This window comes from Macaca mulatta, chromosome 1, assembly GCF_049350105.2.
Source record: "Macaca mulatta isolate MMU2019108-1 chromosome 1, T2T-MMU8v2.0, whole genome shotgun sequence".
Taxonomy (NCBI): domain Eukaryota; kingdom Metazoa; phylum Chordata; class Mammalia; order Primates; family Cercopithecidae; genus Macaca; species Macaca mulatta.
The window spans coordinates 122,210,013-122,229,584 of NC_133406.1; the positions used below are offsets into that span (position 1 = coordinate 122,210,013).

The 19,572-nt window shown below is 34.8% G+C and overlaps 1 protein-coding gene across 1 annotated transcript in view; it reads left to right on the forward strand.

Moving 5' to 3' along the window:
* SPAG17 (sperm associated antigen 17) overlaps positions 1-19,572 on the forward strand; it is a 219,620-nt gene that overhangs the window by 115,344 nt on the left and 84,704 nt on the right. Inside the window, exons 18-20 of the mRNA XM_028829872.2 lie at positions 2,024-2,178; positions 10,939-11,117; positions 12,738-12,829. Coding sequence (XP_028685705.2) covers positions 2,024-2,178; positions 10,939-11,117; positions 12,738-12,829 — 426 coding nt within the window. The remainder of the gene's footprint in view (positions 1-2,023; positions 2,179-10,938; positions 11,118-12,737; positions 12,830-19,572) is intronic.

Below are 19,572 nucleotides of genomic sequence, written 5' to 3' on the forward strand. Positions count from 1 at the left end.
ATTAATTTCATCTTTATGGACACACCTCTTTCAAAATAATCTATAAAGCCACAGGTCTGTAGTCCCAACTCTTCAGGAGGCTGAGACAGGAGGATCACTTGAGGCTAGGCTTTAGGGGCCAGCCTAGGCAACATAGCAAGGTCCCATCTCTAATTAACAACAAAAAAGATCTTAATCATATTTTAGAGGAAAATCTTATCTGTTTTGTTTATTTTTGTTTTCCTAGTACCTGCACAGTGCCTGCCACACAATAGGTACTCATTTTTAATGGAAAACTTAACCAAATAACTAATGTAACCAATAATATTAATACAGAATAAAAGACAAGCACCAATTTGTAAAACAGGAGAAAATAAGATATGAAAACTTTACATATTGATTGAGAGCAGCTATAGTTCTGAGAAACTTAGTGCTATATTTTTAGCACCCCAAAGCAAATATGAAAACTCAAAGATTTCAAAGCTCTTACTATCTAAAACAAGGAAGGATATATATTCATCATAAATGCAATGGTTTTTTGGGTTTATAGTCTGAGCAAAATTTGCTTTTCAAAAAAACATCAATAAGTACTAGATGATACCCTACATAGCAATATTTTAAAATGCAAAGATATTCACCACATGTATGTTTCTTATGTTGGCTCTGAGGGAACAGATGTAAAAGTGCCACTCCATAAAGATACTCATTCAGGGGACTAAATTGGGGAAGCAAATGTATTGTTTTGATTATGCTACCAATGCAGAATCTAAAGCAAAATTAAAGCAGCCCTTTTCTAACATATTATTCCGTGCCTTCAGATCATGCAAACAATAGAAAACCAAAAGCTGCCTCAGCAAATTGATACTGAAAATGAAAACAAAAGCTCACAGCTGTCTAATTTGTTTTTCCTATCGACAAGTTTCCTTATTGTTGATTGGCAAAGGAAACAGGATAAGCAGCTGCCCACGGTGCCTCTCTATTGGTGGCTGCCACTGCAGTGCATGCTGAGGATGGTATTTTTAGAAAGGGCCAGAGGTGGAAGGCAGGTGGAAATGGTATGTGTCAGAAAGACCACTCACTTCACTTCATCTAACACAGCGTGGTATAGTGGACAGAATGCAAAATGGTAAAATTTAGCGTTGGAAAACAGGGATGAGCCTTGGCACCATAACACACAGTGTTCTTAGACAAGTCCCTTATTCTCTCTTAGCCCCAACTTATGCTGAAAAAATGAGAATTCTAATTTTGATATGGGAAAAATAATCATACCTACTATTTTAGTCCGCTTGGGCTGCCATGCCAAAATTCCATGCCTGAGTGGCGTGAACAACAGAAATTTTCTCATAGTTTTGGAGGCTGCAAGTCTGAGGTCTGGGTGCTGGCATAGTTGGGTTTTGTGGAGGGCTCCCTTCCTGGCTTGTGCCTTTGCATTGTGTCCTCACATGGCAGAAAGTAAGAGGGAGCGGGGATGGAGAAGGGAAAGAGGGAGGGAGAACAAGTTCTCTGCTGCCTCTTCTTATAAGGGCACTAATCTTATCTTCAGGGCCCTAGTCTCATGACCCCATCCAAACCTCATTACCTCCCCACAGCCCCATCTCCAAATACCATCACACTAGCAGTTAAGGCTTCAACATATACATAGGGATGGTGAACACAATTTAATTCATAGCATCTATTTATCTGGAGTTTTTAATGATGATAAAATGAGATGATCTATATCAAGGTACGGAAAATGCTAGATAAATGACTGCTGTGCTTAATTATTACCTACCAACCTTAATGAAGAACACTTGTAGCAAATGCCTCTCTGCCTGATGCCTAGTATTTGTTTTTCTAAAGTGTTGCTGAAATGCTTCCCAAGCCATCTACCATTCATGCTCTCACCTTCTAGTAGCTAGAAAAGAATCCTCTGGGAATTTCAACTTGACTAACAATGTGGAGGTAAATGTAGGAAGAAAAAGGGAGTAGAGAAATGCCCTAGTAGGAGACCTTTCTCTTTGGGAAAATAAAAAAGATTCTACAATGCAATTATTTTTATTTTCAGGTCCTTCAAGAAGCCCATAAGCAATATAGGTGTGTTGATTCTTACTACCACACCCAAGACAACTCTTTACTTTTAGTCTTTCACAATCCAATGAATAGACAACGTTTGCATTGTGAATATTGGAACATTGCTCTTCACTCCAATGTTGGATTCAGGTAACAAATTTAGAAAGTTTCGTTAATTAGTTAGTTGGGTTTAGTTAGCTTGCCAGTTATTTAGTTACTTAGTTTTTAGTTTCTTAGCCTAAGCTAGGGGGTTCAGCTCCATGAAAACATTTGTGTAGTACTATAGATTCAGTTCAGCTCACTAAATTGAATGTCAGCATGTGCTGGGCACTGTATAGGCATTGGAGCTCTACCACTAAAGAAAACAGGTATCATTCTTGCCCTCATGGAATCCAGTGAGGATGTTGTTAAATTACATTTGATTCATTTCGATTCCAGTAAAACTGTCTCCAAAAGATTTCAAGTAGGAACTATAAAACATGACATTCTGCATGTTGGTTTTTTTAACTCTATTTTATCTGGGGAAGATTCAAAAATAGGTCAGCTGAGTTATATACCAACAGAGCAGTCAGGTTTCCAGCAAACTGAGAGCCTAGGAGTCCGTGATTTTTTTTTCTTTCCAGCTCCTTAGTTATTTCCTTGTTGTCTTAAAACTTTGTTCTCTCTTCTCATTAAGTATGATGATATTTCATTGTTATTTCAATACTGGTTAATGTATTTTCAGTATTATTTGTATAGCTTTTTTTTGTTTCAAAGAATACAGAAAGATTTACAGAATGGACTTACATAATAATTGGGGGAATATGCTGTATGTGGGCACACACACACATTTTAAAGTCATTTTATGAAAGGAATATGGTAGATATACTAATATAACACCTTGAACAGTTAAGCTGTGTTTGTCATTGTTTTGTTTTTCATTAACAATAATTAAACATTTTATACTTTTGCCTTATTTGCTGGCTAGGATCTCCAATTTAATTTTGAGGAGAAATCCTTGTCTTATTCCAAATTTTAAAGGCAATGTTTTGAATATTCAACAATTAAATGGATTTGGTTTTTTTTTTTTTTTTTTTTTTTTTTTGCTCTAGGATTTACATAAATATTCCTTATTAAGTTAAAAAAACTATTTCTAGTGTGCTATGAGTTCTCAGTCATACATGGTCATTAAGTCATATCAATAAGATGATTTTTCTGGATCAATTTAGGTGTTTATATTTTTTTCTTTAATCTATGAAAGTACTGATTTCATTGACAGACATTCTAGTGTTGAACCAAACTTGCATTCCTGTAGTAAGCCAAATTTGTCCATTATGTTACCTTCTTTATAATTGCCACATTTGTTTGCTAATATATTGTTTAGAATATGTGTATTCATGTGTATTCATGGGCAAGATTCAGCTATAATGTTTCCTTGCTTTAAATATTCCTATTTGGTTTTGGTATTGAGATTATATTAACCTCATAAATTAACTGCAACATGTTCTCCCTTTTTATTTCTATTTTTTAATTTTCTGAAATAGTTCATGGAAAATTAAGATATATGTTCCTTTGGCATTTGGTAGAGTTTACAGCTAAAAACATATGGCCCAGGGAAGATGTTTGATTACTGACACGACTTCTATCATGATTATCAGACTCTTCAGGTTTTCTATTTAATTTTAATTAAGTTTATAATTTATATTTTTCCAGATATTTGACCATTATACCTGTTTTCAAAAGTATTGACATAAAGTTGATTAAAATATTCTCTTACCTTTTAAACGTGTGTTACATGTGTCTATATTCTTTTTTGTTCTTAACATTTTTAATGTACGATTTCTCTATATTTTTCTGGATCAAACTTGCCAAAGGTTTGCCAGTCTTGCTAATATTTTTAAGAAATCCATTCTTGCTTTCTGATTCTCTCTCCTTTTATTTTATTTGATTTTGCCATCATGTTGTTTATTTCTCCTCTTTAACTTCCTTGGATTATTCTGATGTTCTTTAACTTCTTAAATTAAAATCTTATCTTGTGATTTCGAGTAGTTTTTTGTTAGTTTTGGTTGGCTTTTTGCTCATTAGCATTTAAGGCAAAATCTCTCCCTAGCAACACCTCAAAGTATCTGACAGTATTTTTATTATCTTTCATTTCTAATTTCCATGATCCTTGCTTACTTGACCCATTAATTAAACAGAAATGTGAGTTTTCGTTTTAAACACTTGGCTATGTGTTACATTTTTGTTAACAGTTTATAGTTTTAAGATATAGTGGTCAGGTAACATGTTCTATGGAATACTGAGGCTATGAAATTTGTTGATACTTGCTCTGTTGTTTAATATGTAGTCAGTTTTTTAATGCTTAAAATTTGTATGACAGGAAGGAATATTCTCTAATATCTGACTCTAGGGATGTATTTTTTAAATCTTCTACAACCTTTTGGATTTTTGAGGACTTGTTCGAAAATTCCATTAATTAACAAGAAAAAAACCTTTTTTAAAAAACCACAATATGATGATGAATTTGTCAGTTTTTCATTATAATTATATCAGTTTTTGGTTTCATGCATATTGAGGTTATATTAGTAAACAAATACAGTATTAGAATTGTTATATCTTCCTGATGAACCTTTTATCCTTATGCAATGTTCCTCTTTATTTCTAGGACTACCATTTGATTTCAGGTTTATTTTGTCTGATAACAATGTTGATATGTTTGACATTAATATATTTGTATAGATTTTATCAGATATATTTTATCTGACATTGATAAGTTATACAAACCTTTTTCTTTAATATTATATCTAGCATATCCTTTCTGCCCATATATAACTTGTAAAATATGTGTAGTTGGGATTTTTTAAAAAATTTAGTCTGACAATATTTGCCTCTTGGTTGGGAATTTAGTACATATTTTTAGATTGATTTCAATCACCTAATTTTGTCCTTTTATGTTCTCTTTTTCAGTTTCTTTACTTTGAGTTCCACTTTGTTTATTTTCACTAGTGACGGTTACATGCTATGTTGTTTGATTCATTCTTTAGAAATTGTGATAAGTATTTTTTAGCTTTATTGAGGTATAATTGATATACATAAAATTGTACACATTTAATTTACACATCTTGAGAGGTTGAACATATGCATATACCCATGATACCGTTACCACAACCAAGGTACTAAACATACCCATTATGTTAAAAAGCGTCCTCATGTTCATTTGTGGTGGTGTTTTTTAAAAACATTGAACACGTGATCCCTTCTTTTAACATATCTTCAAGTGCACAATACCATATTATTAATGATATTTGAAAAACAATTCCCCACACCCATACCAGCCACTGTAAACCACTATTCTATTCTCTGCTTCTATGAATTTGACTATTTTAGATAACCTGTATAAGTGGAATCAGCCGGTATTTGTCATTCAGTGACTGGCTTATTTAACTCAGCATAATATCTTCTAGGTTTATACATGTTACAAATGGCAGGATTTCCTTCTTTTTTAAGGCTGAATGCTATTCCATCATATATACCACATATTTAAATCCATCATCAGACACTGAGGTTGTTTTTTTATCTTGGCTACTGTGGAAAACATTGCAATGAAGATGGGGGTCCAGCTAATTCTTCAAGATGCTGATTTCAATTTTTTTGTATACATACTCAAAAAAGGGATTGATGGATTATATGGTTGTTCTATTTTTACTTTTTGAGAAACCTCTATGCTATTTTCCATAGTGGCTGCACCTTTCTACATTCCCTCCAACCATATATAAGGGTTCCAGTTTCTCCACATCCTTTCCAATGCTTGACATCTTTTGTTTTATTTTGTTTTGTTTATAATAACCATCCCAGTATAAGTGAAATGATATCTAATTGTCATTTTGATCTGCATGTCCTTGATGATTAGTGTTGAACACCTTTTTATATACCAAATCTAGCCAGTAAAGACTGGAGGAGAGAACTGCTTCTTAAACTGCAAAGACAGCAACAGAAAACCTCAAGGAACATGACGAATTCAGGAAATATAAATGTGACCAAAGGAATGCATTTATAACACAACTGAGAATATTGTACCCAGCAAATGTAGCCTTCATAAATGAAGGAGAGATAGTCTTTCCCAAACAAAAGCTGAGGGAGTTCATCACCACCAGACCTGCCCTTCAATAAATACTCAAAGGGAGCTGTCAAGTTGAAATGAAAAACACTAAATAGCAATGTGAAAACTTATAGAAGCATAAAACTTATAGGTAAAGGTAAGTATATAGTCAAATTCAGGATACTTTAATATTGTAATAGTGGTTCATAAATCACATTTAACACTAACATAAAAGTTAAAAGACAAATGTATTAAAATAACTAGTTGTGATGATTCATTAATGGATACACATTACAAAAATATGTAAATAGTGATGTCAATAACATAAAATGTTGGGAGGGGAGAGTCGCAGCTACATGGGAGTCTTAGGCTGGAGGATCATTTGAGCCTAGGAGTTGTACTCCAGCCTGGATGAGATATCAAGACCGCATCTCTATAAAATGGAAAAAGAAAAAAAAAACTTCTCCAAATGTGTGTTTTTATGTAAAATCGAAGTCAAGTTTTATCACCTTAAAATGAACTGTTATACATGTAAGGTGTTTTATGTAACCACAAAGCAAAAATCTATAAGAAACACATGAAAGAGAAAGAGAAAGGAATGAAGCAATTACACTGCAAAAAATCAGCCAGTCGAAAAGGAAGACAGGAAAAGAGTAAGAAAGAAACAAAAGAACTGTAAAACAAAATTGAAAATTATTCAACACAATCAAGTGGAATTTGTAACTGGAATGCAAGAAGGGTTCAATATATACAAATCAATAAATGTAATATACTATGTCACAGAATTAGGGTAAAAAAGGAAACAATAAACTAAATGGCAACAGTTTATTAATAATTACATTAAATGGATTAAATTCCCCAGTTCAGAGTGGATGAATGGATAATAAAACAATATCCAACTATACTCTGCCTGCAAGAGACTCACTTTAGATTTAAGGGCACAAATAAGGTGAAAGTGACGAGAGGGAAAAACGTATTCCATGCAAATAATAACCAAAAGGGATCAAGGTTGTCTACAATTATATCATATGAAATAGGCTTTAAATCAAAAATTGCTACAAAAGATAAAGAAAGACTTATAATGACTACATCATTATATAATGACAAGGTCAGTTCTCCAAGCAGATACACCAGTTGTAAATATGTATGTACACAGCATTGAACAGCAAAGTAACCTAAAGCAAATATTAACAGAACTAAAGGAGAAGTAGACAGTGATACAATAGCACTAGGATTGGATTCCTAATTTTAAGTGTTCTTACCCTACAAAAAATAATAAGTTTGCAAGATAGTATGTATGTTAATTAATTCAATTTAGCCATTCCACAGTATATATATTTCAAAACCACATGTTGTACATTATAAATATTTACAATTTTTGTTTACTTAAAAATAAATTAAAATTCAAAAAATGAATTACTATCTTAAAGTATACACAAAAATCAACTGAAAATTGCTTAAAGATTTAAATGTAATTCCTTCACATTACTTCACAGGGAAAATCATTTTGAGCTTATGGCTTCCTAGGGGCTAGATGACATGGCCCAAGGAGAGAAATGGTAATATGAAGAGATCAAGGATCAATTGTCTGTAACTTTTTCAATTCTTCTGAAAGTAATCCTCTATTTAGATTTGTTAATTCTTCAATCAATTTGAGTAATTTCTATTTCTCTAGGGAATCATGCATGACATCTAGATTTTCCAGTCTATTGGCATAAAATTAAACAGAGTATTCTCATGATTAATGTCTGTTTATGAGAAGGATGTTTTCATATCTTTTTATGATTATGGATTTATCTACTCCCCTTTCTATTATTTTGACATGCGTAACGTATGTGCAAATTTATTTTTGAATCCTTCTTAATTGAGGACTTTTATCAATCTGATAAAATGTCCCTCTGTGTTCCCTTTAATACTTTCTACCTTGTATTTAATAATGTTTGATATTAATATTTTTGGATAATCTTTCTTTATATAAGAATTTGTTGGTATAACTTTCCCAGTCATTTTATACGTCAGGTAGGTATTGTATTTCACTAGGTTAATGTAAAGTTGACTACCGGGGTTAAACTAAGAAGAGGATTACTTTTCTCCTGTAGCAAGAAATCTGGACTTGGGCAGTGCTTCAGAGCTAGTACAACCGCTCGTAAAAGTCATCAAAGACCTAGGCTTCTGGCTTCTTAGTCTGCCATCTGCCACACTTCTATCTTTCTGCATAATTTCGTTTGTATGTACATCTCTTTTAAATAGCACTTTGAGGCCAGCCCAGTGGCTCATGCCTGTATTCCCAGCATTTTGGAAAGCCAAGGCAGGAGGCTCACTTGAGGACAGGAGTTTGAAACCAGCCTGGGCAACATGGCAAAACCCGTCTCTACAAAAAAATACAAAAATTAGCTGAGTCTGGTGGTGCACACCTGTGGTCCCAGCTACTTGGGAGTGTGAGCTGGGAGGATTTCTCAAGCCCAGAAGTTTGAGGCACCTGTGAGCCATGATTGTACCACCGCACTCCAGTCTGGGTGACAGAGCAAGACCTTGTCAAAAATAAATAAATAAATAGTAGCTTGCATTTTTTTACTCTGATAGCCTATGTCTTTTAAAGGATTTTAATAATAATTTAAAATAAATTTTAGTATTTTAAATGCTAAAGAATTTAATCCATTCACTTTTACTTTTATTGGTAATGCATTTTGTTTTATTCTTACCATTTAATTTTATAAATAAATTTCTATGTAGTATTAATCTATTTTCTTTTGTTAGACTGAATATTCTAAGTTTATTCTGAGTGTGTGAATTTTAAAAAGTTATACATTCTATTTATATTCTGCTAGAGGTTATACTTACCTTTTTAAATAACATTGATATATTTTTATCTCATATCTGGAGTTAATGAGTACTAATATTATTTTGCAAAAAAAAAATTTTTAATTTAACATAATTCCATTTACCCCCAACAAATCCCTACTTCTCATTTTGGAATTGTCTAGAACTATTGTTTCTCATTGTAAAGTAATAGTTTCTAATCACAAATTAATAGCATAGTTACATTTAATTGTAAATCGTACTGCTTTTTTTCTTGACCTTTTAACTTATATCCAATGTTGTCTTATTTCTCTGATTTATTTTTTTAATGCAACTGGATTACATTTGTGAGTAAATATTTCAGAAAGCACCTATGTGTGGTAAGCTTTCCGAATCACTGCATGCTTAATATTTATTTTGCTCTCTCATTTGAAGACTGCTTGAGCTGTATATATAAGTCTATGTTTCCTTGGTGTAGATTACTTGTAAGTATTCTGATTTTTATTTGACATGCAGACTCATTAAAAAGGTCTGAGCAGAGGAAAGACATGATCTGACCTAAGAGTTACAAGGATCATCCTAGTTGCTATGTTGAGAATATACTTTGGGGGTAGGAGCAGGGAAACCAGTTGGAGGCTATTGCAGAAATCCTAGCGAGAGATGGTAATGGCTTAGACCAGGGCAATAACAGTAAGGGTAGTGAGAAGTCAGCAGATTTTGAATATATTATAAATACATTTTTTTATTATTTTTAAATAATTTTACACAGTAATTTAGATTTCCTGACAGATTGGAAGAATATAAGAAAATAAGAAGCCGGGCATGGTGGCGGGCACCTGTAATCCCAGCTACTTGGGAAGCTGAAGCAGGAGAATTGCTTGAAACCAGGAGGCGGAGGTTGCAGTGAACTGAGTGGTTGCACCACTGCACTCCGGCCTGGGTGACAGACCAAGACTCAGTCTCAAAAAAAAAAAAAAAGAAAATAGAAAATAAGAGTAATAAAGGAGAACATCAGGGTATTTGACCTGTTTAACTGGAAGTGTAGACTTGCATCAACTAAAAATGCCAGAGAATTTGGATGCTGCAGGTTGGAGTAGATCCAGAGTTCATTTGGGGACATGTTGAGTTTGAGATATCTATTACCTTCTAAATGAAGATGTTGGGTACCCCCATAATTCATATTTTACATTTATAGTTTATTTCTCCAAAAAGGATGAAGAATTAAAACTATTAAACAACCTGAGTATATAATCCATCTAGCTTTATTTTTTCAAAACTTTAAGCCTCACTTTCACATAATTTGACAATAACTAATTTTTATTGTGAAATCTAAATCTTAAAACTAATGTCCTCAGAAACAACTCTCTTTGGACATTCATATAAGTATATATAACATCTAATTTAAATAATTACACTAGTCAGTATAAATGATGTGAATGAATTTGGGAACAAATATGACTGTTGGTAAGCAACAAATTGCCAATGAAAGCATAAACACACAAACAGTTAGAGAATAGTATTTAAGATGTGCATATTCATAAGGTCAGTAAGCTTCATAGCAAAGCTATAGTGATTTAGTTAATCCAGTGAGTATTAACTGGTCATCAATTTTAAAAGTTCCTAATGTGCTATAAAATTGCCTGAAAAAGAGATTGCATTATATTATTCTCCAACTAACAGTGGTGAAAGTGATCATCTCTTCAAACTGTCATTACCTCTTGGTATTATTAAACTTGTTAATCCTTCACTTTGGTGGAAAGATCTCATTTCTTTTTTTATTTCTTAAACCCAAAGCCTAGTGAGTCAGATGAAAGATCTCATTTTTAAATTTACATGTCTTTAACTGTGGATGAAGGGCATTTTTTCATATGCTCATGGGATATTTGTATTTGACTATTTTGTGCAAAATACATCTAAGATATATTCAAACTCATTATATTTGCAACATGAGCAAAAAGTTTATTTACACAGTCAATGTCTTTAGTATTTATTGACTTTCATAGTAAATTGACATTTGTTGTTGTTTTGTTTAGGAATTATTTGGAACTTGTTGCAAAATCTATTCAAGATTGGATTACAAAAGAAGAAGCTATATATCAGGAATCTAAAATGAATGAGGAAATCATCAGGACCAAAGCTGAGCTGGAATTGAAATCTGCTAATGCCAGACTTACTTCTGCTAGCAAAATCTTTTCCCTTAAAAAATCTAAAAGTAAGTAACCAGTTCAACTTACACGTGGAATAAAATTCAAGAACATTCTTCTATCTCTTAATTTAATCAAGACTCTGAATATTTCAGCATTAAAAATAATTACTCAAAAAAGTTCCTGTGATTCTTCACTTTCTCTAGTAAATAGAGTAGCTGCATTCCAAATATGGGATTGTACCTGAGTGCAATAATAGAATATTTGTTTATATTGACCCCACTTCTTGTCAAATCTGGAAGATTCCATCTGTTGTGCAGATCAAATGTTACATGTTAGAGAAATGCCAAATGCCTTTATTGGTAGGATTGGTAAATTAAGCTATCTAAGATTTGTTGACAACATAAGAAGTAAATTCAGAGTTAATAGATATCTATTTGAACAATTATAGAATCCAAAAGTGAGATTAAAACAAGATCTTTCTTAGAACAGCATACAGAAGGGTCCCAAGACTAACTGGGAGTAGGAATCTAAAGATAATAGGGAAAGAGATTTTTGGAGGCCTGTGGCCGGTACTTGACAGGATATTGGATCAATATATACCTTTGTTGATGATGATGTTGTTGTGGTGGTTATGTTGTGTTATTGTGGCCTTGAGGCTGTGGGCAGAAGGGGAAGATGGTGACAGAGTAAAATAGACTTTTAGAAAGATACTTGATAAAGAAGTGAAACAATGAGATAATTCATCTAGAAAATAATCATATTTCATTGTTTGTTCAAAGAAAATGGACTCCTTGTTAATAATATTCATTTATTATAGCCAAAGTGAGAGGGATTTCTCATAAAGGAGCAACGCTACATAACTTCCAAAATTTTGGCAACCTCTATCAATTACCAAAGGAGTTTGTACCTGGCATGATTTTAAAGTAAACCATATAAAACCAAGTTAATGATGAACCGTTTACCATATCGACCAAAATGGTTGTATAATCTATCAGTTCTGGGTCCTGATGGGGACCCAGAAGGAGAGCATTAAGTACCTAAAAAAAAGAAAAAGAAAAAGAAATAGATAGGACTACATTTTTTAAAAAAATGGGTAGGGCTGCCCTCTAATACTCACGTCTAGGGCCACACCTGCCTATTAGTAAGATAAAAAAATGTGAGTTTACTGCCTTTTCTTTATAATACTACTGAAAAGACCAAAAACCTGTGAAAATCTAGATAATGGTTAATTTGGTATTGGATGTACCTGGTAGATATTGCATTCAATTTCAGGTCTCTCAAGTACAGAAAAATATAAGTCTTCAAAATAGAATGACTACAATGGCAAGAGAAGGGCTTCAATGTGGATGGAAACATTAGATTTGTTCGGTGTAGTCTTAAAGTGGTAAACTAGGATTATTAGGTGAAAGCTTTACAGAGAGAGAGACCGCAGTTCAATAAAAGCTGCAACGTATCAATACACTGAGAATGGAATGAACTGTCCCCAGAAACTGAGCTCCCCGTCACTGATGTGGCTCAGTCCCATTTCAGATGTTCATTCTAGAGATGGCAAGAAAAAAATCAGAGATAAATAAATGAGAAGTTGAACTTGAAAGCCTTTGAGATCTCATCTAACCCAGAGATTTGGTCCTTCTATGATATCTTATTTAAGAGTTACTAAGAAGTTTAATTGTGTCTGATTATAGGTTACAAAGGAATCAGCAAAACAGAGATATCAGATCAAGAAAAAGAAAAAGAGAAGGAAAAGATTCCTTTCATTTTAGAAGGCTCTCTCAAGGTAATCCAGCTTACATAAAGTTTAAAAACAGGCAAAACTGAACTAAAGTATTACAGAACAGGATAGTGGCTGCCTTTGGGGCAGTAGTGATTGGCAAGAAGCATGAGGATGGCTTCCTGGAAGCCGGAGACCATCTCTTTTTGACCTGCTGGTACTTACAGGAGTGTTTGATTTGTGCTATTTGTGCGTTTTTGTGTGTATGTTATAGCTTATTTTTAAACAGTTTTTGAAAAACTCTGTTATTTTTTCCCATTATGGTTTAAGGGCTTTTATGTTATTGATTCTACTGGGTTGATTCCACTTTGAGATATACATATATATTTTTATGCATTCTCTTAGAATATTTTTATAGATTTTTTTAATATTTGGATATCTATCTAAAATGTATTTTTATATAGTATAATGTAAAGATCTTACTTTTTCTTTGTCCAGATAGGCTATGTTACTAGTACTTTTTAATTAAATATAACATTAATTCTCCCCACTGAATTTGGGTGCTGATTAGATCGCATATTAGGCACCCATTTATTCTTTGAATTCAATTTTGAATGTTGTATTCTGTTTCAGTCACCTACTTAATTATTCCTATGCATGTACCATACTATTTTAATTATGATAGCTTTGTTGCAAGCTTTAATACTGGGTAAGCAAGAGCCAACTTCCCCACCCCTATGAGAATTCAATAAACATTTAAACAAAGTTGATTAATTTTGATGAGCCTCTGGTTTCTGGATATTAATAGTAAAGAAAATTATATGCTATACCATCAACTTTATTGTTAATTGCTGCCAAATTTTGTTAATTTTTAAACTCTCTTATTTGTTTGGAGACTAATATATGTTAATTTTCCTCTTTTGTTGATATATTGAATTATAGAGATTGATTTAACAACAGAAGTTGCATTTGCATTTCTATAAAAAAATTCATGGTTTCCTTAAGTTTAGTTCTCATCCCACATAACTACATACATCATAATTGCCTAAGGGTGTCTGGTGGGAGGAGGGACTTAGTAAAATTCACATTCCTTTACTCCATCCTAACTGCATCTTTGAGAGTAGAACCTAGTAATTTTAATTTTAATAATCTCCTGGGAACATCTTTACATACATAATGGATAAAAATTACGGTACTATATGTTCATGGCATATTGTTATTTCCATAAAAATCTGGGTTTGATTTGATAGCATTTTATTTGGAATTTTTATATCCATGGTGAATGAAATTGGTCTATAGACTTTTGTGTTATTATTAACAAGCATTGGTATTAAGGTTATGTTGGCTTATAAAAACTTATTTTTGTTACTTATTTTTTAACTGAGAAAAATGGTATATATTTCTGGTGTACAACGTAACGTTTTGAATTATGTACATATTATATAATGGCTAAATCAAGCTAATTAACATATGCATCACCTCACATAGTTATTATTTTTATGTGGCAAGAATACTTAAAATCTAATTTCTTAGCAATTTTCAAGTATACATTTCATTGTTATTAACTATAGTCATCATGTTGTACAATAGATCTCTTGAATGTATTCCTCCTGTCTAACTGAAATTTCACAACCTTTGACCAACGTCTTTCCGATCCCCTTTCCTGCAGCCCCTGGTAACCACCATTCTACTCTCTGTTTCTGTGAGTTCAGCTCTTTTAGAGTCCACATATAAGTGCGATCATGTGCTATTTGTGTTTCTGTCCCTGGCTTATTTCATTTAATATAATGTCCCCCAGGCTCATCCATGTTGCCGCAAATAACAGAATTTTCTTCTTTCTAAAGGCTGAATAGTATTCCATTGTGTGTGTGTGTGTGTGTGTGTGTGTGTGTGTGTCTATATATACTTTTATATATTATAATCATTTATATATTATAATAGTATATATTATATGGTTTATATATTATAATAGTATTGTATTTACACTATATATAACACTATATTAATTATACTATATATTATATAATATGTATTACGTATTTTGTGTATATGTACATACATAATACATAATGTAGTATGTACATAATGTAATATATGTATACATAGTATTATAGAATATATACATAAAATAGCACTCCATTGTGTGTATCTCACATTTTCTTTATTCATTTATTTGTTGATGGATGTTTAGGTTGATTCCATATCTAGGCTATTGTACATAATGCTGCAATAAACATGAGTATGCAGATACCTTCTCAAGATATTGATTTCAGATCCTTTAGATATATATCCAGAAGTGGGATTGCTGGATTATATGGTAGTTCTAATTCTAATTTTTGAGGAGCCGCCATACTGCTTTCAATAGTGGCTGTGGTAATTTACATTCCCATCATCAGTGTACCATGGTTCTCTTTTCTCCACATCCTCCCCAACATTTATTATCTTGTCTTTTTTCTCATAGCCATTCTGTCAGGTGTGAGATGATATTGCATCATGAGTTTAATTTGCATTTCCCTGCTGATTAGTTATGCTGGGCTTTTTTTTCCTGAACCTGTGGGACGTTTGTAAGCCTTCTTTTGAGAAATGTCTGCTTGGGTCCTTTGCTCATTTTTAAATTGGGTTATTTGTTTTCTTGCTACTGAGTTGAGTACCTTAGGTATATTTTTAGATATTAACTTCTTATCGGTTGCAGGTTTTCGAATATTACGTCGTATTCCATAGGTTGTTTCTTCACTTTGTTGATTGTTTTCTTGTTGTGCGAAGGTTTTAGTCTAATGTGATGCCATTTGTCTATTTTTGCATTTGTTGCCTGTGCTTTTGAGGTCATATTCAAAACATCATTGCCCAGAACAATGTGATGGAGATTTCTCTTGTGTTTTCTTCTAGTAGTTTCATAATTTCAGGACATACATTTACGTCTTTAATCCATTTGGTGTTGTTTTTTATGCATGGACATTAGATAAGAGTGTAATTTCATTCTTTTGCATGTGGATATCCAGTTTTCCCAACACCATTTATTGAAAAACTTGGTCTTCCTCAATTTTGTGTTCTTGGCATCTATGCTGAATATGAATTGACTGTACATGTGTGCATTTACATATGGGCCCTCTATTGTATTCCAATAGAGGGAATTGGTCTGTGTGTTTATGCCAGTACCATGGTGTCTTGATTACCATAGCTTTATAGCTAACCATTTTGAAATCAGGTAGTGTGATACTGTTACCAGTGGCAAATCCATATGGGTCTGCAGCAACCTCAATTCTTGCCTCCTCAGAAGAAAGAATTCAACTCAGGTGCATAAGGCAGAAGGAGAGTCTGAGGCAAGTTTTAGAGCAGAATTGAAAGTTTATTAAAAAGCTTTAGAGCAGGAATGAAACGAAATAAAGTACACTTGGAAGAGGGCTGAGCAGATGACTTGAGAGATCAAGTGCACAGTTTGACGTTTTGACTTGGTGTTTTAAATGTTGGCATACTCCAGGGTCTTGCATTACTTCTCCCATGATTCTTCCCTTGGGGTGGGCTGTCCACATGTGCAGTGGCCTGCTAGCATTTGGGAGGGGAGCAGGCATAGTATGATTTCTGGAGTTGTATGCATGCTCACTTGAGGCGTTCTTCCCTTACCAGTCTAACATTCCTAGAGGAAGTTAATATACCAGTTAAACTCCACTATTTTGCCTCTTAACGCACATTTTTGAGCCCACTCACCCAACTCCTGAGGTCTCACTGGGAAGCTGCTGATCACCAGTTTCAGGTGTTTTCCATCTACTGGAAGATGACCCTTCCCTGGCACCAGCTGTGACCAATTATTATTTTAGAGAGACAGTTAACAACTGCCTGGCCATCACCTAATGGTCATCTGGCATTCCTGTTGTGTGTAATGGGTGGCAGCCCTCATCTGCCCTGCTCATGCCTGACTAGCTACCTACTGTAACAGTACCTCTAGCATTTTTATTTTTGCTCAAGATTGTGTTGGCAATTAGGAGTCTTTGGTAATTCCCTACAAGTTTTAGGATTTTTTTCTATTTATATGAAAAGATGACATTGGAATTTTGATAGGGATTGTATTGAATCTGTAGATCACTTTGGGTAGCATGGACATTTTTATTGTGTTGAGATACATTTCCTCTTTATCTACCACATTTCTTCTTTATCTACTTTGTTGAGAGTTTTTATTATGAAAGGATATTTGAGTTTGTCATATGTTTTTTCCACATCTATTGTGATGATCATGTGATTTTTATCCTTCATTTTGTAATATGGCGTGTCACATATATTGACTTGAATATGTTGAATCATCTTTGCATCCCAGGAATAAATCACACTTAATCATGAAGAATGAGCCTTTCAAATATGCTGTTGAATTCAGTTTACTAGAATTTTTTGAAGGATTTTTGCATCTAACATCACCAGGGACAATGGCCTGTCATTTTATTTTCTTGCAATGTCCTTGTTTAGCTTTGGTATCAGGGTAATGTTGGCTTCATAAAATGAGTTTGGAAGTATTCTCTTCTCTTTAATTTTTTTCATAGAGTGAGATGAATTTGTATTAGTTCTTTAAATGTTTGAGATAATTCGTTAGTAAAGCCATCAGGTCCTGGGCTTTTCATGATGGGAGACATTTTCTTACGGATTCAGTCTCTTCATTGTTATTTGTCTGTTCAGTTTTATATTTCTTCATGACTCAATCTCGGTAAGTTGTATGCTTCTAGGAATTTATTCATTCCATCTAGGTTATCAATTCATTAGTGTGTAATTATTCATAGTACCCTCTGTGATCCTTTGTATTTTATTTTATTTATTTTTATTTTTATATATGTATTTTTTTGAGATGGAGTCTCGCTCTGTCGCCCAGGCTGGAGTGCAGTGGTGCGATCTCGGCTCACTGCAACCTCTGCCTCTCAGGTTTAAGCGATTCTTCTGCCTCAGCCTCCCGAGTAGCTGGGACTACAGGCACCACCACGCCTGACTAATTTTTGTATTTTTATTAGAGAGGGGGTTTCACCATATTGGCTAGTTTGGTCTTGAACTCCTGACCTCGTGATCCACCTACCTCAGCCTCCCAAAGTGCTGGGATTATAGGCGTGAGCCACCGCGCCTGGCTGATTCTTTGTATTTCTGTGGTACTGTTTGTAATGTCTCCTCTTTTATTCCCAATTGTATTTATTTGAGTCCTCTCTCTTTTTTTTAGTTAAGCTAAAAGTTTATTCATGTTTATTTTTTTGAAAAACAAATTTAGTTTCATTAATTTTTTAACAGAAAGTTGAATTGTTTTATTTATCTTTTCTGGGTTTGAAGGCTTGAGCCTGAAGCCTGGGTCTGCTGAGGTGGGCCTGCAGCTTGGGTCTGTTCTGACAAGCCTGGATCATGAATCCACAGCAGCCAGCCTGTCACCAGAGTCCACTGGGGTAAATCTGTTGACAGGGTTCAACCTCCAGGCTGAGGTGGGCCTGGAGCCTGGGTCCTTGAGTGCTGACCTGACACTGGAGCAGACCTTGAGCCTGAGTCTGCAGGAACTGGCCAGAGACTTGGATGGGCCTACAAATAGGTCCACAAGGATGGGCATGGAGCCTGAGTCCATGGAGGCAAGCCTGGGTCCACTGGAGCCTGGGGCTTTGGGCACCAGCCTGGAGCATGGGGCTGACGTGGTGCTGAGCCATGAGGACAGGCCTGGGTCCTAGAACCATGTGGTCAGCCTGCAACCTGACTCTGCAGGGGTGACCCTAGAACCGAGGTTCACAGGAACCAGCCCAGTGCTTGGGTCTATTGGGATGGACCTGGAACCTCAGTCTGCTAGAGCAGTCCTGGACCTCGTGTCTGCTGGAACATGAGGCCTCAGGGGCTGGTCTGAAACCTGGTGCCACAGGGGATGACCTGGCACTAAGCAAGTCTGGAGTCTGTGTTCACAGGGCCGGCCTGGAGGCTGAGTTTTTGGATACTAACAGGTGCCGGGGGTTCCTGGAGGATAGGTTTTGCACTCGCCAGTCTGGAGTCTGGGGCTGCAGAGTTTTGCCTGGTTTTAAGGCAGACTGGGTCCTGAGTCAGCAGTAGCCAGTCTGCAACTGGAAAGCATAGGTGCTGGCCTGGCAATGACGAGGGCCTGGAAGCTGGATCTGCATGAGCCAGCCTGAAGTCTGGGATCTGAGAACTGTCCTAGCATTGGGAAGGACCTACAGGCTGAGTCTACCGGAGCAGGCCTGAAGCCTGGGGCCACGGGGAGCCAGCTTGGTGCTAGAGGCAGCCTGAATGATGGGACCACTGAAGTGGGCCTGACAGTGAGGTGGGCCTAGAGCCTGAGTCTGCAGGGGCTGGCCTGGCACTGGGGCAGGTGTGGAGGGGTGATCTGCAGATACCAGCCTGTGTCTTCTTAATTCCAAGCTACATTAAGATGCTATACTCTCTCACCTGGGTTTCCTAGCTCTTGTGAAGGTATTTTCATGTGTGGGTAGTTGTTAAAATCCGTGTTTCTGTGAGGGATGAGTTCTGGAAAGTCCTATTCCACCATCTCGCTAATGTCACTCTGTGTTGACTTTAAAAAGAATTGAGGAAGTGCAGGTGTAGACAAGATGAACATTGAAAACAATCACTGGCATTCCTATTCACCAGCAATAACCAATTAGAAAACATTACAAATAATAAATTTTATTCACAAGAGCAACAAAAACTATATTTTAAGTGTGTTTCTTGTAAACAAGGACTACAAACTAGATGTTTAAAAGTCTTGTCTAATGAACACTGATGTTTAGCAGGAAAGTAGACTCCATTTTATCTATTCTGATTAATGACGTGTTTGGGATTTATTCAACTAACCT